Here is a 23,723-nt window from a genome sequence, read left to right as displayed (position 1 = left end):
AGTTAGGCAAAGATTTCTTAGATATGACACCAATAGTATGAACAATGAAAAAAAAAAACAAATTGATCAACTGAACTTTATTAAAATTAAAAATGTCTGCCCTTCCAATGACATTGTTAAGAAAATGAAAAGACTAGTTATAGACTGAGATAAAATATTTGAAAATCACACATCTGGTAAAAGACTTGTATCCAGAATACACAAAGAACTCTCAAAATTCACTAGTAAGAAAACAAATAACCCCCCCCCAAAAAAAAATGGGCAAAAATATTTTAATAGCCCTGTCATCAAAGAAGATACATGGATGGGAAAGAAGCACATAATAAGGTGCTAAACTAAGTATTAGGGAAATGCAAATTAAACAGCATTGAAATACCACTACATACTTATTAGTAGAATTCAAATTAAAAAGAATAACTATATTAAGTATTGATGAAGATGTAGAGAAACTTGAACCCTCACATGCTGGTGGGAATGTTAAACCACTTTGAAAAAACAGTTTGAAAAAGGTAAACTTGCACCTGTCCTAGGTTCCAGCCTCTCCACTCCTAGGTATTCACCCAAGAAATAAAACCATACAAAGACTTGTTCATGACAGTTTATAACAGCTTTATTTTAATAGCCAAAAACTGGAAACGGGTATCCATAAACAGGTGAAAAGACCATCAGTGGTATATCCATTCAATAAAATACTACTCAATAATGGAAAGAAATGAACTATTGATACACGCAATAACATTTCTGAGGGAAATGCCAAGTTCTGTACCAATGATTTATAAGCAAATTTCGTCATCAGTCGAGAATAACCTGTTTCTGAATATATATACATTGGTCCCACGAGTGAGTTAAAGCAAGCAGACCTTTGATCATCCCCCTACCTCAGAATTTCTCAGCAAGAGCCTATCTATAGGGTGATAGTAACCACATTTACTGACCTGTTACAACCTGATGTGCTCACCTTGGCTCGTGTGTACATTGGATCATCCCGCCAAGCTTATGTGACTTGGCTGGGCACTGCAGCAGCTCAGAGCTCTGTCTCAGGAAGTGCCCAACCTCTAATGCTGGTTGAGCGACAAAAGGGTTATTTGAGTGCAATGGGAGTCTCTCTGTGCCCCAAAAATCATTTCAGGAGGACAATCACCCTTCTGCCATCACAGTGCACACACAAAACCAGACCTTTCTCTCAGCCCACATCCTAAGGTCGATCACCCACAAGACAGGCCAGAGAGTACCATGGGAGATGAAGAGGTCCAGTCAAGAGAGCGCGGAACAGGAATCAGTTGACCGGGACTCCCGCGAGCTCTGTCACTGACTGGTAGGTGACCTTGAGCAGGACACTTTGTTCTCTTGGCTTCAGTACCCTTGTGTATAAAAAGAAGGGCTTAGTTGGAATCAGTGGTTTGTGGGAAAAAAAAAATTGAGGGTTGCAGACTTCCTAATTAATTTTCATATAGAACTATAGTTCACAAGACAAATAAGCATTGCTCCAGGTAAAGCAGGGGTGAAGAGCCAGTGCCTCATTTCTCTGCCTCTTTGCTCCATTGCCATCCTCTCTTGAGGGGGCCCCCAAACACGTACAGTTTCCACTTTCCATATTAGATAAAAGATATGTTGGACAGACCCACAGTCCAATCCAGATGGAGAGCTTGAGTGGAAGCATTTATTCAAGAAATATTTATTGAGCATTTACTGTGTGCTGGGCATTCTGTTAGGCACCAGGATGGCAACAAGGAAAAAGCCAGGGATCCTGCCTCCACACAGTACTTATGGTCTAATGGAAGAGAAAGACAAGTAAATGAGCAATTATTTATTTCTTTAATAGGTACTTATTGAATGCCTCCTATCTGCCAAGCATTGTACTAGGCTCTGAGCTCTGGGAATGCAGCAGTTATTCCAGACAACAAAGAGTGCAAAAGTACAAAAATAACCAAAAGTAGCACAGATTGTGAACAGTGCTATTAACAAAGAAGATGACATAAGAGAGACCAGAGGGGTGGGCGGTGGAAGAGACGTTCTCTGTTATAACATAACATTTCTGCTGAGATGTGATGGAAAGGACTCAGTGAAGAACCTGGGAAAGAGCATTCCAAACTCAAGAACATCAAGGGCCCAGAGGCAGAGGTGGGGAGAAACTTGGCATGTTCTGGGAACCAAATGAGACCAGGGCATCCAGAGAGCGTTAAGGGGGAAAGTGTCATGGAGTGAGGTTAGAGAGTTAGGCAAAGACTGAGTTATGCAAGGCCTACTGGTCCATGGTGAGGGGTTTAGATTTTTTGTGTGTTTTTTCCTTAATCCAGCAGGAGGATATTAAAGGAATTTATCCAAGGGAGTGACACCATCTAATCTGTGTTTACAAAAGACCACTCTGATTATTTTGTGGGGAACAAACAGCACATAGTATTTTTGTGCAAGAATTTTTCTGTGTAGAATTTTCGGATGGATTGGGTATGGAGATAAGGAAATCGGCCATGGCTTCATGGCTTCTGCCCTGAGCAGCTGGATGGGTGGCAGTGTCTTCCTGGAAGGCAGGAGACTTAAGGAGGAGGACTCATTTGCAATGCAGGGTGACGTCTATACTACAGCTATGACAAAACACAGAAAATTATTCACAGCCAAAGCCAGATGTTGATGACCTCAGACCTAAATCACTCCAGCAGCCTCCTGACTACAAACCGTGCTAGCCTAACCTCCTGCCTTTCCCCACCGTGGTCCTCCATGATTTTTTAGTTTTATGTTTTTATTGTATCACAATAAAAACAGACACACATGCATAAAATGTATAATTTTATTCATTTTAGGTGTACAGTTCAGTGGTATTCAGTACATTCACATTGCTGCACCGTCGATTTTTATTTTTTAATATTTTATTGTTCTCATTCACCTCTCTTCTCCCTGCCAATCTCAGAAAAAAGGCTGCCTTGTAGCTTACCCCACTTATTGATTCGCTTCCTTGTATGACAAACTACTGAGAAACAAAAGCTGATATGGAAAGTTTGTCAGAGAGGCGTTTAAAACTTTTACCCACAGAGTGTAAAAGGAATAACTAGATCCTTATGGTATATCAGGAAGAAATTTATAACAGCAAATCATTTTAAGATTGCAGTTATTATAATTCAATTGAGTTTAACATATTTTATAATTTTAAACATTTTATTGGAACAGTAATAATTTACCACATCCATAGCCAGTGTAAGAAATTTTAAAAGTTCAAGTTAACCAGGCTTTTTATAGTAAAGCAACTAGTTATTTTATGAGAAAATAAGTAGGTTTCCATAACAAGTCTTAATTCCATTAAAGTTCATCAAAAATTGCTTAAGTATTTTACCAGGAAATCTAATTTCTTCTCAGAAATAGATGAATTATATCATACAAAAAGGTTCTGTTTTAGACCATATTTGAAAAAAATTATATTTTATGGTAGGTGACATCTGACTCTCATGGGAGAGATTCTTGTGCTTCTTAGTAACAAGACAAAAATTTTAATTATTGATAACATATTATGATGGCATTGACTCAAGCAAGACCTTCATCTACCCAACATTGTTTTCTGCTGTGTGCCCCAAAGATCACTGGTACCTCCTCTCCTTCCTCATCTTTACTGAGTATAGCATTTTTTATTTCATAAGACTTTTTATGAAATATGATTGAAAGGTAAATTTCTGTAACTAAGGCCACTGGACTAGCAAGGCTCATTATTTCTGATTTTCACATTATATTCGTAAAGCCTTGATTAAATTGTTTTGCTAAGATATTCATTTGCCCCAGGATTTGCCTGGAAAGAAAAGAGGTGGTTTTCTTTTCCCAGTTATATCTTTATATTTTCAATATTGACAATTTGCTTAAACATGCTCTTCCTCCTATATTCCCAAGTTCTATTAATAGTACAATTATTTTTCTGGACAACCAAACAAAAGCTCCATCATCCACCTGGCTCCTTTTATCTTGTCCTTCCCTACCTCCTAATACTATTTTTATAAGTTACCCATCCCATGCCTCTCTAGTCCATCTGACATAACACTGGATCAGCATTCACTTTTCGTTATTCCATTGTGGTAACTTCTAATCAATCTTTCTGTCTCCAGGATCTGTCCCTCCAATTCAACCTACACATTGCTTCTAGTTTTATCTTCCTAAAGCACAAGTGGTTTCTGTACAGTTCAAAAATGTTAGTGACCTCTGTTACCCGACAAGTAAAGTATAAAATATTTCACCTGCTTTCCATGACCCATTCATTTTCAATGAACCTTACCTCCTACTTTTCCCTCACCCTGAGGATGACCAGGAGGAGAAACTTTGTCCTCCCTTTGGGCACACACTTCAAGTGGGGGCTTTGCAACCTCCTTTAAGGCAATATGTTAATACAGTGGTAGTTAAGACTCTAATGAAAAACATCAGAGAAAGCAGTATAAAAGCAAGACCAAGGGACATAAAGAAGGTATTTAAAAGATGATGCTTTTTTATCCCAGCTTTTTGGGGGTATAACATATATAGTAAAGTCCACTCATTTTATGTGCACAATTTGATGAAGTTTGGTAATTCTATACTTAAAAGCATGTTAAGTAGAAAAAAAGTATAATATAGAATATATGTTTAGCATACGATTTAGGTAGATTTTTAAAAACACACTAAATAGAAGTATAAAAATGGGTTAGAAGGACATGAAACTCACAATGCAGTTTCCCTCTGTGGAGGACCAAGTCGGGGGTGGGGTTTGGGGGCGGCCTGTAGTATTTTATTTCTTAAAAACAACTACCAAAAAAAAAGATAAAAAGCAAATATGTTAAAAGTTTTAATTCTAGGTGATAGAAATACAGGTGTTTGTTATTTTATTCTGTGTATTTTCCTGTACTTTAAACAGTTCTAGAAATATAAACAAAAAACACAAATACCCAGCACAATTCTCCAGATAGATCCTTTTACATTCTTTATAAAGTCAAGTAAATTCTAAACAATCAGCCTTGACATTATTAATAAATACTCCTTTTAAAAAATAAAATTTTGTCTGAGAGGTTTTAAAACATTGGGAAACTGGCTGTGGCTTTAGACTTCAGATGCAACAGGATGGAACCATTGTCAAAAGGAATGAAGGGAAGTTTGATGCTTGCTCCTGTTTGACGCCTAGTGCAGACCCAGTTGTTCATTTCCAGCCGCTCATTCCTCCAAATTCCTGTTAGCTATTCTGTTGAGGAAGCAGGAAGACTTACCTCAGAGCATACTCATCTATCCCTGTGCCTTTTTGCCCTGTGTGAAACATAAAACCTTCTTTCTGTAGGCGGAGCTTGTGAGCAACACCCTCTTTAAAACCAGAGTCTCCACGCTAACCTGATCACTTCAGTTCCAGTAACCTGCCCAGCAAAGGAGCAATTTGCCAAAATGATGCCTGGAGGTTTAACTGAAGCCAAACCTGCCACTCCAGAAATCCAGGATATTGCTAATGAGGTGAGCTAATGCACCCCACGAAAAGGTTTGATCCAAAATTTGAGTTCCTGGGTTGGTCCTATGCTAAGTGTGTGGGTGAACATGAAAGCCAGAACACTGGGAAATGTGTAGTATTGTTCAGACTTTCTTACAACTTAGTCTTTTGAGATGAAAACTCTAATAACCCCAACTGTGAGCGTGAACTTGAGCCAAGTCCCATCCCTCCTCTGTGCTTTAGTTTCCCCATTGGTAAAAGAAGGATTTTTATTGGATCATCTCCAAAGCTTTTACAATGTGTGATTTTAGGATTACTAATTCAGTTTCTGATGAAACTTCTAATCTCACCAAGTAGAACCAACATGTAATTAAAGTCTGAGGTTAACAATTTGATGAGCTAGACTTCAAATGCAGTGCAGGGAAATTTTTTAAATGGGTTGAATGAAGAACAACATTGCAAAGCCAATGCCCTTACAACTTCCTACAAATTTGACTAAATAGACAATGTTTCAGTCTTTCAGTATGTAGAAGATGATTAAACTAGTATAAAAGAGAAGTGGAATAGTCTATGACGATTCCAAAATTGATTATGGTGGAAATAACTCAATGTTTTTAGCAAGTTGATACATTTTAATGTGTTGTTTGATTAGCTATCACCTATATAATAAAAATATATTATATTGCATGTTTTATGAAAAGAAAATACATATAAATTACTATCATAGGTTTGTATCATTCTCTAGTTTCTTGTATCAATCCTTCTTGCTATTTCTTGCTGAAACTTCATTCTATGACACTGTTTGCCCCCAAGATCAGCTTCTTGTGGGAGTGGAAGAGATGAGATGCTTCACGTTCGGGCGCTGGAAAGCTCTCTAAGAGATCAGATGTCTGGAATTCTACCACTCATTCTTTGGGGCTAAATATTTCCCTTCCAAGAGTCCTTTTAAAAAAGAAATACCTTGGAGTTTTTCATTTGTTTGTTTTTTGTGGTTTAGTCTTGTGGAAGAGAATACTGACTTATTCATACCTTCCTTTGAAGCCTGTATAGGGTCAGTGTTCTTAAACTTGAATGTGCACATGAATCACGCCTGTTAAAGTGCTGATTCTGACTAAGTAGGGCTGGGGTGGGCCTGATACTCTGCATTTCTAACCTGTTCTCAGGTGAGGCCCATGCTGCTTGTCCATGACCTCACTGACCTTCAGAACCAGAGAAATGTGATATCCTAAGAGGACTGTAGCGATGGGCTTTCTAAACTCAGAGTGCTGCAAAACAAATTCTCAATTTCATTCGAGCAACCAAGATAATACCTCAGAACTGTAAAGACTAAATGAGATCATTTGCATAGAAATGACTTGAAAACAAGAAAGAAATATGCGTCAGGGAGGCATCACAATTCCTTATTTCACATTTTTGCCTGAAATCATCCCTGATCCTAGAAAATACTCCTGAGACTCTCCAGGGACCAGAGCTGTAAGGGGGATGGGAAATAACAGATTTGAAATATACAAGTACAGAAATTTTTGATGATTTTTTTAAAAGCCTATCTTGGTGAGCAAGAATTTTTTTTAATACTAAGAAGTTACCAAAAGGCCTTGTGTTTGTAATACCACCCATCTGTGAGCCACATATTATATTATAAATTAATGTGAATGTGTGACTTTTGCTGCTTACCTCAGGCTCCAACCTGAGAAATGAATATCAATGAATCCTTTCCTGAATATCTCTTAGGTGTCCCGCAATGTATTAAACGTTATAGAAGATACATAAAGACTGTAAGATGTGGTCCCTGCCTTCAAGGAGTATACTGCCCTTGTAGGGAAGTCAAGATATCTGGAACATATAAAACCATCTCCAATTAAGTACTTTTTCATAATCATAGGGCTTGGACCAGGAAGGACTTCAGAGATTGCTTATCAAACCTCCTTATTTTCAGGTGAATAATTATTGTGTTCAGCTTCTCCAGTGTTAAACTCCTAATTATCATTTACCTTCCCTCTCTCACAGGAGACAGCCTTAGGGAACAATTCTCAGTTAAGTGTTGGAAGATAGAGGAGTAGTCAATCTAGGAAGCACTTTCAAATCAATTATATCATTTATTCCCCCACAAACAACCCCAAGAGGCAGGTATTACTATAACCACTTTTAGGTATGGAAATTTAATCAACACCTTCTCCAAGATTACAGATTTAGGTCCCCAGGCAGGGCCAGGCACATGGGTAGGTGTTGGTAATGACATACCTAGTATGATTTGAGAGAGTCCCAGGAAAGACCACCATAACCTGTCATTTACCTTACAGTTTCAGTCCTTTGATTTTTTAAATGTATTTCTATTTGAAAAATCACTTGCTAAAATACAGGTATTTTTGGAGGAGCTGAAGTTTAGCTTTCCTTGTCCTTATCAGAGAGCTTCTTAGTGGAATGCCAATGGAAGGAAGAACCCCATTAGGCAGGGAGGGGAGGGAGAGGTTATCACACACAGAGGAGAAAGCATCAAAAAAAAAATTATAGCTGTAGGAATTTGACATCAAAATGAAAGAGGAATGTTGGATGAGGTCAGAAAGAGAAGATCAAACAAAGAGCTTGCACTTGAAATGACTTGAACATTTTGAAGAGAGAAGAAAAGAGTTTCCCTGTCCTAAAACTAACAGAGACTGGATGGTAATGTGGAATCATGTACCAAGGGATACTAACGGTACTTGGGGCCAGAGTACACCTGAAAGAAACCTCCTCTTCCAAGATTCTCTATATTAGTTGAGCGTCTTTGCTATACCTCTCTTCTATCCTCTTTCCTATTTGGGGAGACAACTTGTCATGAATCTCTGCATTCAGAAAACATTGATTGTGTAAACAGTACCATGTAAATTGCTATAGGGAGGGAAGGGATATAAAGATAGTCTCTGCCATTATGGAAACTGACAAAATAGATTGGAAGTAAGAGATACACACAAGGAAATAAAGAGCCATACATGCCCCCGTACATGAAAAGCCATAATACACATAATTAAGGACCAAATGAGTGGCCCTACCAGCAAAAGCTTCTGGACCATTATTGCTGATCCATTATCTTATGTCAAATGTAAAAAAGACATTGGATGAGAATTCTGACTATGTTTATATACAGGAAAGAAATATTATTCCAATAATTATTTTTAGAAGTAAGGGCTATTATTACACATGCACAGGTGCATACACATAAAACACACACACACACACCTAAGTCAAACCCAATTACTGAATACCGTCCCTGTTGTACATAGAGATCATGATCTTTGTCTGCCAGGACACCACACAAACACCCAGTCTGCATACCATTAAGGACACACCCCAGGCCTTAGCGTGGCATGGCTCTCACTCACCCACAGATTGGCATTCTACTCTCTGACTATAGCTTCCTCACCAGTCACCTCTCCCACTGCCCCACACCTGGAGAACCAGCCATTCAACCACACCGGAATCCTTCAGGCACTCACCCTCCCATCTCCATCAGAACACACATAGGCCTGTTCAATCACTCACCCAGCCTGGACTTGGGATGGGTGATTCTATACACTCCAGCACCCCAGATTTCCCTGACGCCATGGACTTGTGGCATAACAATGCTAAATTAGAGGTCACTCCCACTGCTGCCATTTCCTCCTCAGCTTCTGCCCCAGGTTCAGAAAACTGCTCGAGGAAGATCAAAACCACAGAACACTCACCCATTGTAAATCTAAGAATTCATGCCAGCAAACAACCGCACCAGGACCGTGGGGCTGCCAGAACAGCCTCTCAGTCATGTCGTGTTGGTCCTTTCCCAGAAACCGCACAGAGCTGGAGCTGGACCCTCTCCCTCCTCAGTTTCTTAAACTCCATCCCCATGGCCCCTCCACCTGGGGTCTCTTCTCTCTTAGCAGACTGCAGTCATCCTGTAAGAACACCTGGTTTACTTTTCCCCGCTGATCTTATTCCTCCTTCCTGTCTAGCACTTTGTCCTCCTTTCAGAAGCCAGCCTTCCTCTTATACCAGGTGCCATCACTTCTTGCACATGCGGTGCCTTGCCCCATACTTCCCCCTGCCTCAAAACATAGATGACAAATGTCCACAAGTCACTTCTCAACAGCCCTACTGTGCTTCCATGCTGCTACGCAAACTCTCTTTCTTTATTCTGTAAAACTTCCCAAAATATGGCCTATGTTGCCACGATTACCTTTTATCTGTTCTTTCCTAAATTATGCATAGCCCAAATGTTTCTGCAGAATGATTACAGATAGGAGAAATGCCTGAAATACCTGGGTGTTGGATGCACCGTGACTCAAATCCTAAGATCCCAGAGAGCTAACTCCCCAGGAGTCAAGCACTGCAGCAATAACGAATACCTGGGCAGCTCTGGGTAAATGTATTTTACCTGGTGGCATCCTTCCCCGGGCTGGGGCCCAAGCAATCAAACTATACTGTTTCTTCCAGCGCCTCATCTACCACCATGCACGCATGGCAGACTCAGAAACCTGAACAGCAGCTGTGTTCAGCTCAAGGTCTGTCTGTTTACCACCAGGCTTCTGACTGCCACTTCCAGCTGGACTTTACCCTCTTAGTGCTCTGGGTAGAGGAGGGCAGGAAGTCTTGCAGCACCAAGCTGCCTTCTGAAACTTAAGGTTTCACTGACCAAGCTCCTTTTTACTCTACCCCTTTTCCTGCTCCTCAGCTTAAATTATAGCATCTAACATTAGAACAATACAAATCTGTTTTACTGGAAAAGGAGAACAAGACTACAGGTTATAAATACAGTAAACCCTCCATATCCACAGGTTTCACATCCGTGGATTCAAACAACTGCAGCTAGAAATATTCAGAGGGAAAAAATAATCCCAGAAAGTTCCAAAAAGCAAAATTTGAATTTGCCATGCACCAAGCCCTATGCCAAATCTACATGAATGAAGTATGTGTAGGCGTACCTGCTGTCGTTTATATGCCGATATAGGTTATATGTAAATACGTACTATGCCATTTTATATAAGGGAGTTGAGCATCTTCAGATTTTGCTATCTGCAGAGGTTCCTGGAATCAATCACCTGTGGATTCCAAGGGACGATTGTACAGTGATCCTGAAATCAGGGCACACAGTCTGACAGGTGCCAGTGCATTGACAGAAACAAACCAGGACATTTGAAATCAACTCTCTCAGGGAATTCTGGACTTGTAGACTGCATAGATACAATGGAAAGTTGACAGATTTAGATCTATTTCTAGGACAGATAGAAATAAAAACTTCTGATATATGGTAAAAACATGACCAAAAGACTGGAAACCAGAAGGAAAACAGGTAGTAATTGCAACGGATAAGTCAGATAATTAAGTTATCAAGCAAGGGATTTAAAACTTTAAATAACTATAATTAGTAATTTTTCAGCCTTAAGCAGTCTTGTTCTCACAGCCTCAGGTTCCTCATTTGTAAAATGAGGTTTAAATAGATAATTTGGGGTTTAGTGTAGGGATTAACCCTTTCCAACTCAGCTCCTAACTTGACTGGTGCCCAGTGTTGGCTGAAAAGGGTTAGGAGACGGAGGGGCAGCAAGAGGACACAGTAACCCCTTTCCTTACTTGACTTCTTTCTTCACCCTTTTCTACTTTTGTCCTCTGTCTCTCTGGCACCCTACCTCTTCTCATTCCTGGTTTTTTCTATTTGTCTTCTTACTTTCTCTACCTGGAGCTTCATTTCCCATCTCAAGAAAGCAGTCAAATTCTTCCCATCTATTCTGAAGGTTACAGGAGAAATGGGTGGTGGCCCAAGAAGTGTTTGCCCCTCAAAAGTGATCTGAGGATACCTAGTCTACAAATTTCTGTCTCTGAAAACAGTTCTGGTACCCAAACTGAGGCATCAATAGAAAAGGATTCAAAACATTTGAATGTGGGAAGGATTGTGGGAAGGATTGGATGGGCTCGAGAGCAGCCTAGATGCACGAGAGGCCTGACGGAAGCTGTACATGCATATGCCCATAAAATGTTGCAGTGAAGGGCAGGGAGGTAACTTCCCAATAAATAAGGCATATGAAACACACATTTATTTCCTTTTCCCGCTAAATGATAGAAGATTAGGGGTGGGAAGGGCACAAACCCACAAATATAAAAACACCAGGAGATAGGCAAACACCACCTCAGAGATATCGACAAAACTTTGGAAGATGGAAAACAGATGAACACTGGAAAATGAGCCATGTAGACAGTGTAAGCCACAGAGGGGAATGTCTGAGCCAGAAGCAAGCGGATTTTTGCGGCAGAGCTCCAAAATGCCACAAGCACTAGTAACACCAGAAACTTATGAAGATGAGAGTGAGGCATGGGGCTAAAACCAGGAGGGTTGATGGGAGATCTGTATGAGGAGTCGTCAAGGACCTGCCCCCAGATCCTTCTCTCTCACTATTGTCGACCCTGGAAGACAAGCTGTATTACCTGTCCCCACCCCTGGGCAGAGACTGGAGTTTTAACTCGTAGCAGAAATTGCATCAGAGAGACCATAGTGGATACTAGCATATCAGGCCCAGTTGAGGGCAGGAATGAAGGGCCTACACTGAAAACTGGTGGATTCAGTAAGTTTACATATTGAATTTGACTCACTCACTCCCTTTTCATCCTTGGTTCAGGAATGCTAGCATCTAAGCTTATATCCCTCTGTGGGAGGCAGAATGATGACCCTCAAAGATGTCCTCATCCTAATCCCTGAATCCTATAAATATGTTCCCTTACATGGCAGGACTTGCAGAAGTGATCAAGGATCTTGAGGTATACGATACTAGTTTTGCCATTTTGAGTCTGAAATTACGCGTATTTCAAAATAAAAACTTTGTAATGAAGTAGTAATTATTGCTCTCCTATTATATTAATCAAAGACATATGTAACTATTAGCGCTTTACCAGTCAAAACATTACCATGTTGCCATATTACCATATTACCACACTGAGCTGATGTAAATTCAGCCTAAAGCAAAAGAATTTGACATTTTACCAGTAGTTAGCTCATGAAATCTTATTAAAGATAGGTGTTTTCCTTTCTTTGACATAATGAAAATAGCTCATAGATCTCATTATCATCTTTGAGGACTTTTAGGAACGTGAGGTTCCCAGATTTGTAAATCACATAAATGGAGTCCAATGTAGCCTTGATAATTTGTTTCTTCTTTTCTCTCAAGGTTAAACCACAGCTTGAAGAACAAACAAACGAGAGTTATGAAGAATTTGAAGCTGTAGAATACAAAACTCAAGTGGTTGCTGGAATAAATTACTACATTAAGGTTAGAGTTCAACATCCACTTTGGCATTAAAAGACATTGTATTTCTCACTTTTGTGATGTTCCCTGTCACCTCTGTCATATAATTTGTTCCTTCTCCTTGTCCTAAATCAAGATGCCTACCGAGTATACTTCCCAAGTGGTAGACTCCCACATCTAGCAGATGGTGGTATATTTATATTGTCTTATTCCTGTTAATTTAGAAAGCCTTCTTGTATTGATTCTTAACTTAATTTCCAGAAGTTATATAGAGAATGATTTCAAAAAATTTCAGATCATATTTAGGTTGTGGCTGTGGTCGCCTCATATGTGAAGTAGAAGTCTAAAAGGCCCAGGCTGGACCAGATGCTGACTTGAGGCTTTGTGATTCTACATGGATAAATTAAATGGATTTAAGGAGTAACTTCAATCATTAGCTGGGAAAATAACTTAAACCACTTGTGCCCTTTAAATAACCATTTTGATGAATAGAACTTAAATAATTTTTGCAAGTCAAATAAGTAGATTCAATTTGTGGCACTATAGGTATAGTTTAAAGCAGTGGAACATTAAAATATCTTTTAAATTAACGTTATACCTATATCAAAAAATTAAATGATGTACTGATCCAGTTCTAACTGAAAAAAAAAAAAAACTTGTGTAGTTATTGAGAAGGAACCAATTCAACAAGTCAACCTTAGATAGTTGGGAGCCAGTTTCATCCTTTTGTATTGAGAAAATGATAATTCTGATTTAATAAATAAAAACAACAGACATTCAAATGTATTTACTTAATCGTTACTAAATTATTTGACCAGGGTACCGTCCATGTTATTTCTCTTTAACAAACAATTAACTACTTAAGATATAAAATTTTTTTAGCAAAAACATAAGTGGTGCTAACCAGCGCGGCATGAGAAAATTACAATACTGGGTTATGTAAATGGATTAGCCCAGTTCTACCAAATTTGTGTTCCAAGAATCTGCCGGGCCCTGGGGTGGTGCACACGAGCCTGCCTTGTGCTTAGAAAGCATGGCATTGTCTCCTCCTTTCTCCGTCTACTATCTTCATAGCTGGAAAAGAACGTTTTCCAATTAAAAAATGATTTTGTTCAAAGGTAAGAAACATTCCATCAAAATTGGGATCATTATTTTAATAATTTATGATTAATCCAAGTGCATAACTTTCACATATTAATTAGCTCATGTATTTCTTTAAAAGCTCATGAGAAAACGATCTTGAAAATTTCTTCCCTTGAGATCACCTGCCTGGTCTTAACCAGTCTCCTCTCTTCCCTTCCCTTCCCTTTCTTTCTTTTCCCTTCCCTTTCCTCCCCCTCCCTATCTCCTTCCTTCTGGTATCAAATTTCCCCTACTGGGTCATAGCCGCTGACCCCAGCTCCCTCAGTACTTAGTCATTCTAGCTGTTAATTCTTTTGCTCTGAGCCACTCTCTGCATTTAAGGTCTTGCTGATGATGTGACCTTCTCTGTTCTTTCTCAAGTACCTATCAAGAGGCAGGTAGTGAAAAGGAAGGATTGCAAGCTTTGGTGTCAGACAGTCCTGGGTTTGAACCCCTGCTCAACTTATTCTACTCGTCAAAACCTGTGTGATTGTAGCTCCTCATTCCCTTATCTGCACAATGCAGATAATAACCTACTTTACAGAGTATTGTGTGGAAAATTAACTAGGAATTTCCTGAGCACTTACAATGTACCAGACACTGTTGTTAAAAGCTGGGTGTGCATTATTTCATTCAATCTTAACAAATCTGTGACATAAGTATGCTCATTTCCCTTGTGTTACTCATGAGACAATTGAGCCCAGGAAGGTGAACTAAGAAAGGTCACACAACTATAAAAGCAGAGCCAGGATTTGAACCCAGGTAGTCTGAGGCTTAACTGTAGGCTGTGCTGCATCTAATAATGTATGCAAATGCTGGTGCACTGTTCCAAGCATAGAACAAATGTTTTTAAAAGGTAACACCATAGAATGAAAGGAACACAGATGTTGGAGTCTGGATTTGAATTTTTGCTCTGTCACTTATTAGCTGAGAGATTTATGGAAAAATTACTTAATCTCTTTTAATCTGCTTCTGCATCTGTATAATCATCATTGTTCCACCTTTCTTCAGGCCCATAAGAAGAAGTAAGTATAATCACATATATAAAATGCTCATCATAGTGTCTAAGTCATAGTAAATATTTGCTAAATGGCATTTGTTAAAATTAGGTTAGACAGGGCCATCAGAGCACAATAAAAATTATTCTAAAACAAATGTTTTATTGTCTCAACCCAGGACAAAAGTGGAAATTCTTACCATGATTTTTCTAGGTCCCGGATTCATGCCCAAACTACCATTTCAATCTTCATACCAATGACTTCCCAGCAAGATCCCCTTACTTTACAAGGGCCATCCCCTAGGCCCTGCTCAGTCCTTGCAGTGGGCATTTATAAAGATGGTTGTGATATAGATATGAGAACCACAAATCTCAAATTTTCTAGGGCAAGTCTGAGTTCCTTCTCCCTTCTTAAACCATGTGGCAAAGAAAGTTGTCCCAATTTCGGAATCAGAATAACCAAAAAGGCTGTCATTTGTTTTCTTGCTCTATGTATCTTTGAAATTGAAATGCAACTCTGGACTTTCATTTGTGCCCAGGTAATAGTAAAATACAAAGTAAAATAAACCTGGGACCTATGCCTCTTGCCATGTTTTTAGCCTGCCCTTTCTCCCATAAAATAAGGTGGTAGATTTATGAAAACCAAGGGTCTAAGAATGCTGGTCTAGGAATGCCATTCCAGAAAAGCTTATTTCAGTGATGTCTTCAGATGTCTGTAGATCTTGCACTTGTCGTAGATCCATGTGAATGACTCTCCTTTTTCTTTTTTTTATCTTTCAGGTCCGAGTGGGTCACAACACTTATATTCACATGAAAATATTCAAACCTCTTCCTCAACAAAGACAATCTTTGACACTTACCGGTTACCAGACTGACAAAAGCAAGGAAGATGAGCTGACGGGCTTTTAGCAGCATGTTCCCAAAATAGTCTGATTCCTTCCACTGGCTACCGATGAATGATGCCTGCTAATAAATGCACTATCAACTATCACTAAAGAAGCATTCCTCTTTATATGTCTTCAACTATTTGTCTATTGTATTAAATAGTAATTACCTTTTCTTTCTCAAAATCAATGTCATTGGGCCGGCCTGGTGACTCAGGCGGTTAGAGCTCCATGCTCCTAACTCCGAAGGCTGCTGGTTCAATTCCCACATGAGCCAGTGGGCTCTCAACCACAAGGTTGCCAGTTCAATCCCTCGAGTCCCGCAAGGGATGGTGGGCTCCGCTCCCTGCATCTAAGATTGAACACGGCACCTTGAGCTGAGCTGCCGCTGAGCTCCTGGATGGCTCAGTTGGTTGGAATGCATCCTCTCAACCACAAAGTTGCCGGTTCGACTCCCGCAAGGGATGGTGGACTGTGCCCCCTGCAACTAGAAAACGGCAACTGGACCTGGAGCTGAGCTGCGCCCTCCACAACTAAGACTGAAAGGACAACAACTTGAAGCTGAACAGCACCCTCCACAACTAAGATTGAAAGGACAACAACTTGACTTGGAAAAAAAAAAAGGCCTGGAAGTACACACTGTTCCCCAATAAAGTCCTGTTCCCCTTCCCCAATAAAATTTTAAAAAAAATCAATGTCATTGCTTTATAGCAGAAATTTCATACAAATTGATGTCAATTGTAAAAATAAGTCATGCCTAATGCAGCTGGCTAAAGGATAATACCACTACCACCACCACCAAAGGCGGTAACACCATGAGCCATCAGTGCCCTGTGGTTGCTGAGAATCCAACATTCCATTGCCACCCTTGTATTTTAAATTTTAATCAAGTATTTTATAAAATATGTTTATATTTTTAAACAATCTCAAACTTACAGATAAGTTGCAAGGAAACTTTTTTCCTGGATATTTGAAAATAAGTTACCTACAGTGATGCCCCATCACCAACAAATACTCTAGTCTGCCTTTCCTACAAACAAGTATATTCTCCTCCATAACTGAAATACAATAATCAAAATCAGGAAATTAATATTGATACATTTGCTAGCATCTAATCCCCAGACAACATTCACATTTCCCTACTCATCCCAAAAGTGTCCTTTACTGCAAAAATATTTAGTTCAAAACCATATATTTCATTTAACTGCCATTTTTCTCTTTTCTATCACCTATATTGTGATATAATTTACATACCATACAATTCACCCAATTAAAGTATGCAATTCAATTATTTTTAGTATTTTCAAAAATGTATGCAACAATCACCACAGCCAATTTTAGAACACTTTCATCATCTCAAAAAGAAACTTCATACCCTTTTGCTATCATCCCCCTTTCTCCTCCATTCTCCCACCTCTAAGTAACCACTAATTTACTTATGTTCTGTCTGTATACATTTGCCTATTCTAGACATTTCCTATATATGGAAGTATATAATATATATTCTTTTGTAACTGGCTTCTTTCACATAGCATGTTTTTAAGGCTCATCCATATTGTAGCATGTACCAATATTTTATTCTGTTTTATGGCCAAATAATATTCCAATAACTTTTATAGATATACTATTTTGTTTATCCATTCATCAGTTGATGAATATTTGAGTTGCTTTCACCTTTTGACTATTATGAACAATGCTTCATAAACATTTGTGTACAAGTTTTTGAGTATACATATGTTTCCATGTCTCTTGGGTATATACCTAAGAGTAAAATTGCTGGTCCATGTGGTAATTCTATGTTTACTTGTTCAAGGAACCTACAGACTGTTTTCCAAAGCAGCTGCACCATTTTACACTCCTACCAGCAGTGTATGAGGGTTTGGATTTCTTCACATCCTCATCAACATCTGTCATTACCTGACTTTTTGAGTCTAGTCACCCTAGTGGGTGTGGAGTGTTATTGTGGTTTTGATTTGCATTCCCCTGACTAATGATGTCAAGCATCAGTATTATTCCCTTATTATCCACTGACATATTTTCCTTGGAGAAATGTCTATTCAGATCCTTTGCCCATTTTTTAATTGGGCTATTTGTCTTTTTATTACTGAGTTGTAAGAGTTCTTTGCATATTCCTGATACAAGTCTTTTATCAGATACATGATTTGCAAATATTTTCTCCTATTTTATGGTTGTCTTTTCACTACTTGAGGATGTCCTTTGAAGAACCAAAGTTTTTAATTTTAATGAAATCCAAATTATCTCTTCTCTTTTGTTGCTTGTGCTTTTGGTATCCGATCTAAGGATCCTTTGCCAAATCCAAGCTCATGATGATTTACTCCTATGTTTTCTTCTAAGAGTTGTGTAGTTTTAGCTTTTACATTTAGGTCTTTGGTCTCTTTTGAGTTAATTTTTATAAATAGTATAAGGTAAGCATTCAACTTTATTCTGTTACATATGGCTATCTAGTTGTTCCAGCACCATTTGTTGAAAAGGTTATTCTTTCCTACATTGAATGATCTTGGTTCCCTGTCGAAATCAATCGATCATAGGCACATGAATTTATTTCTGGATTCTCAATTCTATTCCATTAATCTACATGTCTATCCTCATGCCAGTTCCACCTCTCTTGATTACTGTTGCTTTGTAATAAGTTTTGAAATAAGTGTGTCCTCCCTCTTCTATTTTTTGGAAGAATTTGCATAGAATTGGTATTAATTCTTCTTTAAATGTTTGGTAGAATTCAGCAGTGAAGCCATATGGGCCTGAGCTTTTCTTCAGGATATTTTTGATTACTAATTTGATCTTCTCACTTGTTATAGATTGACTATTTCTTCTTGAGTTGGTTTTAGTAATGTGTCTGTCTAGGAATATGTATATTTCATCTATATTATCTAATTTATTGGCATACAGTTGTACACAGTATTCCTTCCTTGGCCCTACCTAATGGATTTTGGACTGAATTGTTTAGGAAGGAGAAGGGAAGAAGAAGTGGAAGAGAAGGGAAGGAGAAAAGAAGGAAAGGGGGAGGGGGAAAGAGAAAAGGAAACTTGTTTTAAAGATGCCCTAATGTCTGTGTTCTGCACTCTGCTCACCACCCTACTAGTGTCACTTGTCAATCCCTCTGTCCCCAAATAATAGTATATATTAAGTACTTATCATACACCACAGAGTAATAAAGACTTTACACATATAACTCATTTAATTCCCATAACAACTTCATGAGGTATATATTGTTATTATCCTCTCTTTACAGAAATCGGACTGTAGAAAGGTTGATACTTGCCCAAGGCCTCACAGCTAGTTAGTAAAGTGAGGATATGATCCCAGGCTATTTGCCTCCTGGAATAATGCTCTTAATCCCTACACTCTACTAACACAAGCTCAGAATTAATTTGCTTAACTCTTCTGAAGCAGTGGGAACTTGAAATAGAGATTTGTTTTTTATAAACACTGCCAACTCTAAATGCTTCATAATAAAATGTCCTATTCATCTGCCTTCTTTATCACCTAGCACATAGACACTTACTGTGTTTCCCCGAAAATAAGGGGAATTAGCCAGACAATCAGCTCAAATATGTCTTTTGGAGCAAAAATTAATATAAGACCCGGTCTTATTTTACTATATTATATAAGACCCGGTCTTATAGTAAAATAGAATCGGATATAATATAATATAATATAATATAATATAATATAATATAATATAGGTCTTGTATAATATAATTATAAGACCGGGTCTTATATTAATTTTTGCTCCAAAAGACGCATTAGAGCTGATTGTCTGGCTAAGGTGTTATCTAGGTGTTATTTTCAGGGAAACATGGTAGTTCAATAAGTAAACTAAAAAATCTCCACTAGCTGGCTAGTATTAATGACAGGGCTAGTGAATAATAGGGAATCATAGGGACTACCAGAGATGACCCCACTGGCCTAATAACAAGAATCTTTTTCTGAGCAGTGCAAACATGAGCACAAATATCTATAGCTGTATACACACAGCAGCTGGACAAACATATACAAAATGCCATAATCAGGTTGATTAGATTTATTTTCACTTTATCCTGATGTTAGTGTAGAAAGTCTGAATACATCACATATTTAAGAATTGATCTAATAAGGGACATACAGAACGTACACAAAGACAATTACAGCACTTCACTGTTGAGGAAATAAAAGACTTGAATAAATGGATAAAGATATCCTGCTGCTGGTTAGGTAGATTTCATGTTAAAGAGAACACAATAAGTAGGAATAAATAGGAAAGAAGATCAAGTAATGTGTGCAGTAATCTCCCTCGTGCCTGTATATTACAATCACTTAATTTACTTTTTAAAAATCCAGGCTGGTGTCCTAAGGCAGAGGAATTAAATAAGAATCTCTGGGAAAGAGTCCTAGTAATTCTAGTGTCAGCTGGGTTGAGTACTGCTGTGATTTAAAAGGCTTAATGGAAATACTTGCCCTAATGGAATTGAAAATATATTTCAAAGTTAAAAATGTATAACAAAATATTTCACTGAGAGTAGGAGAAAACAGAATAAATGGTGGGAACAGAAAAAATATATGTCAGAACTGTAATGCAAATCTGTGTAAGCCAGGTAAAATGAAAAAATCGTGTGAAAATAATTTTTATGTACCAAATGCTATTGAAAATTTACATTTTTGGAGGGTAGATGATCATTTGGACCCATATTTCATATATATATATATATATATCATAAATAATTACAAATTGGTCAAAAATTAAAAAACTAGAATAGCTTTAAAATAATTTTAACCTAGAAGATGGCTTTAAAAAGGGAGTGGCTTATTTTAAAGGATAAGGAAGTGGTATTTGAACAATAAGACTTATTCTCCAAGAATTGCTGGGATTCCCAGAGTAACATAAAGAAAATAGAACTACAACTGGATAAACCATTGATGGAAAGGGTGTTCAGAAGTTGGTTGGCCATTTAGGGCTTATCCAAATACAGGAGCAAGTTTCTCCTCAAAAGATATGACTTCCCTTAGCAGTACCCTTGCAACCAAAGAAAAAAATACATTTCTAAAGCATTTCCCCCACCAAATTTGAAATTGAATCTGTGAGCAAGAATTTGTACTCTGTTGTAAAAATTATTTTGTCTAACTCCAAAGAGAGAGACTGAGAGAATGTACTCTTGTGAGGGACTCAACCCCAGCTGTCTAACAGGCCCTCCGAGAATTCTCTGCCACAGAACATGTGCTTAAATAACTGGAATTGGGCCAAGTGAAGACTAATTCTGCCGAGAGTTGTGGGCAATGCCTAGTTGGTTGTCGTGGGAAACAGGTTTCTCCACTTACCTAAAGGAGTGAATTGATCATTTTCTGCGTGGTTTTTAATAGGAGAAGGCCCAAGATTCTTCCTGGGTCCTGGAGGCGTCTGCGGCTTCCTTTGCTGGAACTTAAAGTTCAGACACAGTGAAAGTATTTCAGGAAGCTATCCAAGACATGCCTGGTGCTCTAAACGATAATATGAAAAAGTATTGGATGAGGAAAAAAATGTCCTAACTATCAGTGAATTAACATGGAGATATTGCTTGGCCATCCAATTCACTGAATGTCCTTGATAGGCTAATTTGGTTGAAGAAAACTTAATTTACTCTGTGTAATGCAGGGATTTATCACAAAGATGCATGTGCTTAGGAATCTGGGGAATGCCAAACAACCAGGCTTCAAGGGGAAGAGGGACCCATACAGAACTGGGTCTCACAGCCAGAACCAGAAGCCAAGGCAGCTCTAAGAACCTGAGGAGTCTGGTGGTGGGGTTTTACTCTTGAGCTCCATCACTAGTGCGTCTCAGCTATTCTTCAAGCAGCTGTCTGCATCTCGGTCTCTGTCCACTTTTCTGCCAGCTCCAACCAGCATTCTCTCTATTCTGTCTTACTTCTCTCTGCCTCATCATTTCTCAGTTGAAAGCCTTGGAGAATTGGATTGTCCAGATCACCTTTTTGCCCCTAGGACATGTCACAAGACACTGGCCAACTTAAGCTTTGGCAGTGTTGGGGTCAGTTGCCCAGCCCTAGTCCAATCAGCATAGTGTGAAATGGGCTACCATGGGGTACTCTCTCAGTAGGAGCTGTGAGCCAAAGAGTCTCCCCTAGAAAGGGCTCTGTTGTGGCAGGTATCTGATCCACGTGACAAGTATATGGATGGATGGATGGATGAATGGACAGTGAGACAGGAATACTTTGTGCTCAAAGTAAGGCATGATTGATTAGGAGTCAGAGATTTAATGTGGGTTGAACAGCTGAGCAAAGAGAGAACTGCATTTGCATGTGAAAACATTTGAATGAGATCTGACCCTAATCCTTAGGAACCGAGTAAATGGACAGGTCCTGGTTGAGCCCGCTATTGATGCCAAGTATTCCTTCTTAAGGAAATGAGATGAATTTCCCCCAAATTCCTTGTTCCTTCATATAGGGCCTGGTCTGCTCTAGCTTTTCCCTGTTAGAATCTCCCAAGATTCATCTCTCAAATCACATAAAGTTTTTAGAATGTTGCCTAATTTGTAGTAAGAACAGAGAATGTTAGTAGTAGTAGTATACTCTTCCTTCATTGGACAAATATTTGAAGAGTGTATCACCTATGGGCAGCATGTAACAGAATCCTAAATATAGAGACTTAATCAAATAGGTTAACCACTCCTGTTACATTCCTGCCCTCAATACGTTTGGAGACACAGCCCGGGACTGGAATGGCAACCCACAATGCCATCTAGGAGCCATTCTCCCCCTTTCTTCCATCTAGAATCCAGCCATCCTTAATGTTTTTGGTTTCTGGTTTTCTGAATCTTCGTGTTTGTCCTACACAGGCAAATAGTCCCCATCCTTGTCACTTCTAGCGACCCTACCCTTACTCTAGGTAGAAAGAAGGGACAATGCTTTTGTCAGGAAAATAAGTTCCTCAGCTATGCCCCAGCGGTGGTTTTCTGCTTCTGTCTCAGTAGCCAACTGCCTCACTGCTCTCTGGGGCTGCCAGGGAAGCTGGGCACACCGCCTCTTAGACAAAATCGGGATTCTGTTGGTCAAGACGGGGAAAATGGATATGAGTGCTACCCATGCCAGCACTGAGAAGTACAGCACCAGTCCTCAAACGCTGGTCGGGGCGAGGTAAACTAGCAAGGGAGCCGTGTGACAAAGGTCACGAGTGAGGTGTTTTTTTCCTGGGAGCATACAAAAGGACACGTAGTGTGTGTTTGAGAGTCAGGAAAGGCTTACCGAAGGAAGTGATAGCTAGGACATGAAGCTCAGGTAGGAGTCGGCCAGCGGAGCGCTTGCGCAGAAGTTCAGAGGTGAGATTGGGTCTTTTCTGGGAACAGAAATTCCTAATTGTTGGGGAATAGAGTGCACTGCAGAGAACAGTGAGGTTGGAGGTAAGGAGGAGCCAGGGCATGAAGGACTTCACAAGCCATTTTAAGGAAATGAGGCAGTGAGAAGTCACTCGGGGGTTTTAAGGAGACCGATTTTACTTATTCGTTTTAAAAACTGGAGTGGACAAATCGTTCAGTCCACAGCAATTATCTTTCAGTGCCAGTGGATTTGCTTTCTTAAAGCACCAGATCCACAAATTCACCTAGGCCCACCCTCTCCCCTTTTTACAGGGGTGCCCTCAGCTGGCTACTGTATTTAGAGGCTGGGAGGTCTTTGCTTAAACATTTTGGGTTTCCTCACCAACAGAATGCTGTGGGGTAAATTAGGCTTCCTCTGTAAAAGCTGCCCTATCAGGAGTAAGCACTTTTTGACTATATTCTTCAGTGTTCAAGCTCAACTATGTAAGTTTTTTTTTTTTTCTTAGAGTCAATCAAGGCTTAACTATCAGGTTAAGTACACACAGAAATCAGAAGTAACTTCTAACGTATCTGATTGGCTCTAGGCAGAATATTCATTTTTGTCTTGACTTGAAGTGAGACCACAGATTTGAATGAGATCTGACCCCAAGCTTACAAGTTATTCCTGCAGGGTCTGAAGCAGGTAGTGTGGTATACGAGCGGAGATCCCTGCGGTAGCCCTGGCTACATTATGGCTCCATTTCCCAAAGTGATATCTTTG

General features: G+C 39.1%; 1 protein-coding gene and 1 long non-coding RNA gene across 6 annotated transcripts in view; one reads left to right on the top strand and one right to left on the bottom strand.

Annotated features, from left to right (window-relative positions):
* Nucleotides 1-23,723, bottom strand: part of LOC109435883 (uncharacterized) — a 77,065-nt gene extending 53,342 nt beyond the window's left edge. For 3 of the 5 annotated variants that reach the window (XR_012495954.1, XR_012495946.1, XR_012495955.1), the window contains exon 1: nucleotides 1,233-1,359. This is a non-coding gene — a long non-coding RNA (uncharacterized LOC109435883). Of the gene's footprint in view, nucleotides 1-1,232; nucleotides 1,360-9,800; nucleotides 9,933-20,976 lie in introns of those variants that run through there. The other 2 variants (XR_012495953.1, XR_012495950.1) reach the window with 2 other exon arrangements.
* CSTA (cystatin A) lies at nucleotides 1,177-16,355 on the top strand. The gene is made up of 4 exons (XM_019714034.2): nucleotides 1,177-1,315; nucleotides 5,273-5,439; nucleotides 12,580-12,681; nucleotides 15,557-16,355. Exons 2-4 carry the CDS (start codon nucleotides 5,374-5,376, stop codon nucleotides 15,683-15,685), a joined length of 297 nt encoding a protein of 98 aa, XP_019569593.1. The 5' UTR covers nucleotides 1,177-1,315; nucleotides 5,273-5,373; the 3' UTR covers nucleotides 15,686-16,355.

Source organism: Rhinolophus sinicus, linkage group LG01, assembly GCF_036562045.2.
Source record: "Rhinolophus sinicus isolate RSC01 linkage group LG01, ASM3656204v1, whole genome shotgun sequence".
Lineage (NCBI taxonomy): Eukaryota > Metazoa > Chordata > Mammalia > Chiroptera > Rhinolophidae > Rhinolophus > Rhinolophus sinicus.
This window is presented reverse-complemented; position numbering and strand designations above follow the sequence as displayed.